The following is a 5,177-nucleotide window of genomic DNA, read 5'->3' as shown; positions in this document are numbered from 1 at the left end:
ATTTATCCCACAGATATATTCACATTTATATAATTAAGAACGTTGATTACAACAACATTGGTAAAATCTAGAGGTTGGAAGCTTTCTACATGCTCGTGGATACGGGACATACGGACCTCCCTCACAATGGAGTACTATGCAGCCTTAGAAAAGAATGGCCTCACTCCTTATGTCCATACACGGAGCAATCTCTCAACTATTACAAATGGGGAAAGATTATATTGCAAGGCAGAGTGTATGCTCACATATGCATTTTTTCCCTGAAAGAATACACAGGAAACTTAGATGTTGCTACCTCAAGATGTAGATGGGTAGGAAAAAGAGACTTATTTTCAGTTCAGAATATACTCTTCTGTACTAATGTACTTCTCTCATCAGTAGCAAGCGTTATCGTCCTTTTTAACTGAATTAAGTTATTTTTCCTAGAACAAACAAAAGGGGGGAAACGCAAAAAAAAAAAAACAAACAAACAAAAAAAAAAAAAACCAAGAGGGAGTGAATAATGGCAAGAATTCTGTGTCCTCGTCCATAGAATTTAATACGCTCTAACCCAATTATTCTTTACAGTAAACTTACGAAGGAGATATGTATGGCTCCATTTCACAGGTGAGGAAACTGACATTCAGGGAAATTAAATGACATAGGTACTAAGTGGCAGAGAGCGCATTCGGATCCCGAACTGTGGAATCCCAAAGCCCAAGGGACTTTTCCTCGCTGACCGCTGGTCTCAGCCTGCAGGAGGGAGGGGCGCTAACGGAACGCGGGGCCCCACGCAGCCCAGCACCCCAGCTAGTGCCCCAGCGGCCCCGGCGCTCACGGGGTTCCACGCTCAGGGAGCGCGCGCGCACGCAGCGGCGCGCGCCCGGCGGCGGCGGCGGCGACGTCACAGGCCGAGCTTTCCTTTTCGGGAGTCCCCGGCACACATCCTGTGTCCATGTTTGGGCATTTACGTCACGGCGGCAGGGCCGGGGCCTCCCGAAATGGCAGTGGCCCGGGTCGGAAGCCCGGAGCCAGCGCGGCCGCTGCTATATAAGTGGGGGGGCCGCGGATCGGGGGAGCCCAGCTGCGCTTTGGAGAAGCGAGAAGCCGCCGCCCGAGGCAGGTCCCGGCGAGCAAAGGCGCCTCGGCCCCCCGTTCCCTTTCCCAAAGGTGAGCACCTGGAGCCAGGAGCCCGGGTGCTTGGGTCAGTGAGGCACAGGGCACCGCAACAGCTGGCCTCCCCGTCACCCGCGCGCAGCCAAGCCCATCGGGCGAGGCCCCCGGCGCCCCGCAGCCGCCGCCGCGCCATGCTTCACCTTAGCGAGTTTTCCGGCCCCGACGCGCTTCTGGTCAAGTCCACCGAGGGCTGTTGCGCGGAACCCAGCACTGAATTGTCCCGGCTGCCCGGTAGGGACGCGCCGGCGACTGCCGGCTACCCCGGAGGTAAGGAGAGCGGCGGAGGGTGCTCAGACGGCGACGCAGAGCGGGGGCGCATGGTGCCTGAGAACAGACAGGGACCCGGACTGTAGAGCTGTGGGGGGTAGAGGTGGTAGGAGGCTCCGGGGTCCTGAGGTGCGCACCCCATCCCCAGCCCCTCTGTACCGCCAGCGCCTCCGCAGGAACCTGTGGGTTGATCAGGGCGTCCTTTTGCCTGTGCACGTGTGTTTTCGTGTGCATGTTTGTGTGTGCGTCTTGGGCGTATTCGGGCTCCAGCTGGATCAGAATGTGCAAAAAGCACCTTTTATGTGTCGGTGCGCCCCCAGGGTTTCGGGGTAGGGGCTTGCAGACTCTGAGGCGCGTCCTTTGATGTGCCCGGAGCTGATTCCTGCTCCCTCCTCAGCAGGCGACTTCTTGAGCTGGGCTTTGAGCAGCTGCAGCGCCGGGGGGGACTTAGCCGATTCCTGCTTCCTGGAGGGGCCTGCACCCACGCCCCCTCCTGGCCTCAGCTACAGCGGTAGCTTCTTCATCCAAGCAGTACCCGAACACCCGCACGACCCGGAGGCACTCTTCAACCTCATGTCGGGCATCCTGGGTCTGGCACCTTTCCCCGGCCCTGAGGCGGCAGCATCCCGGTCTCCGCTGGACGCCTCTTTTTCCGCAGGCCCCGACGCCTTGCTGCCGGGTCCCCCGGACCTTTACTCCCCGGATCTGGGCGCTGCCGCCTTCCCAGAGGCGTTCTGGGAAGCCTCACCCTCGGCAGGCGCCCCCTCACAGTGCCTGTATGAGCCTCAGCTCTCCCCGCCCGACGTCAAGCCAGGCCTCCGGGCGCCTCCGGCCTCCCCTGCGCTGGACACTGCCTCGGCCTTCAAAGGCCCCTACGCTCCCTGGGAGCTGCTCTCAGCTGGAGCCCCAGGGAGCTGTGGGTCACAGGGAGCCTACCAGGCCCCCTCCGACGCCCGTTTCCCTTCGATGGGGGCCAAGATTGAAGACCTGCTGTCCATCAGCTGCCCGGCGGAGCTGCCAGCCGGTCCCGCCAACAGACTCTACCCCACGGGGTCTTACGACGCTTATCCGCTGGCCGCAGGTGACTTAGGAGAGGTGGCCGAGGGCCTCCCGGGTCTCCTGACCCCTCCTAGTGGGGATGGGGGGAGTAGCGGCGACGGTGGAGAGTTTCTGGCGGGTACTCAGGCTCAGGTTTCTCCCCTGGGCCTTCGCAGCACCGCGGCGGACTTCCCGAAACCTCTGGTGGCAGACATCACTGGGAGCAGTGGCGTGGCCGAGCCTCCGGGGCCACCGCCGCCGGCCCCATTCCCACCCACCAAGGCGCGGCGCAAGGGGCGCCGGGGCGGCAAGTGCAGCGCGCGCTGCTTCTGCCCGCGGCCTCACGCCAAGGCCTTTGCTTGCCCAGTGGAGAGCTGTGTGCGCAGCTTTGCGCGCTCCGACGAGCTCAACCGCCACCTGCGCATCCACACCGGCCACAAGCCCTTCCAGTGCCGCATCTGCCTCCGCAACTTCAGCCGAAGCGACCACCTTACCACCCACGTGCGCACTCACACGGGTGAGAAACCCTTTGCCTGCGACGTGTGCGGCCGCCGCTTCGCGCGCAGTGATGAGAAGAAAAGGCACAGCAAGGTGCACCTCAAGCAGAAGGCGCGCGCGGAGGAGCGGCTCAAGGGCCTTGGCTTTTACTCTTTGGGCCTCTCTTTCGCCGCCCTGTGAGGGGGAAATGGGTTTGTAGATTGAGGCGCTGCCGCCCGGCACGAAAGAGGAGACCTGGCCCGACCCCCCACCCACCCCTTTTCCGGCACGTCCCGGGGCCGGGCTCTGGTCCCACTTCCAGTTCCCTTGAAGTGCCCGTCGTTCACGCCTCGTTCAGCACCAGCTCCGTGGACAGCTCCTGCGGTCCCCGGCGCTGACGCCCGCGTCCGCCGCTCTTTGAAGAAGTCCTCTCAGGCCACCCACTGAGTAGGCACTTCCATGGGACTCAAGATAGCCTTTTGTAACTAACTTGGCGCACGCCCCACGCCCCTCATTAGAACCCCCAGAGTCAGGCTGGGGCAGCGCCGAGCCGGTCTCGCGCGGGATTTTGTACAGCAATGTCGTTTCCAGCAGCCATTGGATGTAACGTTTTGCTTTGGGGTTATTTCCTTTTGTTGTTGTTAATTTTTGTAAAGCAGACGCTACTCTCGAGCAGTTGACAAAACTGTTTATTTTTGCAATTAAAATTATTGTGCTAAAAGCTTACTGAATCTGCCATCTAAGCTCCTGACCCTTTCCCCCCAGTCACTCCCCCAGGAGAATATGTGCCAGAAGAGAAAGGAGATATTCAGCCAAAAGGATCATTACGCAGCTATTGTCAGGCACTGTGGCACATAGTAGGCATTCAATAAATATGTACTGAATTAACAAATGCATTTAATCACAACTGACCTAAGAGCTCAAAGTTTTTTCTGAAACTTGAGAGTGATTGAGATGTTGAGGTAACATTTGGGGATATATTATCCTAAATCTTCACAATTCTAAATGCAGCAACATATATTCCATTTCAAAGATGAAGGAGCAAAGTAGGTAACTTGCTGGGTAACCTGGCTAGTAAGTGACGGGGTCAAACTCAGATCTGTCTGGCTCCAAAGCCAGTAATTTTTTTTTACCAACCCCAGAATGGTGGCACCTCACCTTAATAGTGCTGTTTGGAAAGGCTTCCTACCCACAAGTGAGAGAGATTTGGGAACTAGAGGAGGCCCAGGCAGTAGCCATGACAATGGAGGACTGCAGTATGGCAGAGCTGTCTGTGAACAACCGAAGTATTAGGTATCACAGAAGCTCCAGCCAGTGGCTGTGCATCTGTATGAGAAAAAGGGGCTGTCAGGGCCAAACGGGACTCAGCATTCAGCCAGACCATGGATGGGCCGAGCCAAGCCACACGAGGTGCTTGCCAGATTCTCACAGTCATGTTAGTTGCTCCCAAACGATCTTGTTTAGGTGGCAGCAGCCCCTCTACCATCCAGCCATGCACCTGCCATAGTCGCTTTTCCCTAACTCTCCTTCCAGGTGAACCCTTCATGGCTTGGGGTGGGAGGTGGGGAAGATGGGGAATGGTTTCAACTTGGTCCCCCTTTACTCCCTGAACCCCCAACTCAAAAGATTTCTGGCCACCTTGAGCAGACTCTGGAATATTAGAAGTCTGCTGTTCACCCTCTCTCCTCCCCAGTAATTCCTTTCTGCTAAGGAAAAGATAGGGCCTGTCTGCAGGCTTCATTCTTTTCTCCTTCAAGCTGAGCTGTTCTTGAGTTAAGAGTGCCTTACAGCCCTGTGATGCCAGATCAGTCTGGCTTCGGATCCTTTGGCTTCTTTGTCCCTTCACTGTCAGACATGCTCACCTTCCACCCCAGTGTTCAGTTGACCAGAGACAAAATAATCAAGTCAGAGAATTCCATCCATTTCTCCCCTCAGGTGTTAAGTGCTTTCATGTGACCCGAGTATCTCATATTTACTAGAACAGTTTGTGGTAAAGGACTCCACATTACCTCTTCTAGAAGAGTTAACATTTTAAGAGTAGCCTGTAGAGGGCAATGTTTAACCCTGTAAAGAGGCTCAAATGATGGACCATCAGGCATTACAATAGGTAACTTGTAGATTCACAGACACAAAAGATAATGGTGATTTTTATCAGCTTCCTATTTAAGTGACCACACCTCTCACTTATAGGCATGGACCACCTGACTTCACTTTCCATGCAGAGTAAGGTAATGAAGAGC

General features: G+C 56.2%; 1 protein-coding gene across 2 annotated transcripts; it reads left to right on the top strand.

Annotated features, from left to right (window-relative positions):
- Nucleotides 1-913: 913 nt before the first annotated feature.
- Nucleotides 914-4,901, top strand: EGR4 (early growth response 4). 2 transcript variants are annotated; one of them, XM_059188061.1, is made up of 2 exons: nt 914-1,422; nt 1,820-4,900. In XM_059188061.1, the coding sequence occupies exons 1-2, from the start codon at nt 981-983 to the stop codon at nt 3,136-3,138; spliced, it is 1,761 nt and encodes a 586-aa protein (XP_059044044.1). In that variant the 5' UTR covers nt 914-980; the 3' UTR covers nt 3,139-4,900. The 2 variants fall into 2 exon arrangements, with proteins under 2 accessions (XP_059044044.1, XP_059044045.1); XM_059188062.1 differs by having other exon boundaries at nt 1,223-1,422; nt 1,823-4,901.
- Nucleotides 4,902-5,177: the final 276 nt, after the last annotated feature.

The sequence above is a fragment of the Mustela lutreola genome, chromosome 9 (genome assembly GCF_030435805.1).
Source record: "Mustela lutreola isolate mMusLut2 chromosome 9, mMusLut2.pri, whole genome shotgun sequence".
Lineage (NCBI taxonomy): Eukaryota > Metazoa > Chordata > Mammalia > Carnivora > Mustelidae > Mustela > Mustela lutreola.
The sequence above is the reverse complement of the archived record's forward strand: the minus strand, read 5'-3'. Positions and strand labels throughout refer to the sequence as shown.

Excerpts from the sequence above, each read along its gene's own strand:
- EGR4 (XM_059188061.1), top strand. The coding sequence starts at position 981 with ATGGCAGTGGCCCGGGTCGGAAGCCCGGAGCCAGCGCGGCCGCTGCTA. Across the intron at positions 1,423-1,819 it reads GACTGCCGGCTACCCCGGAG|CAGGCGACTTCTTGAGCTGG; the intron begins GTAAGGAGAGCG and ends CTCCCTCCTCAG.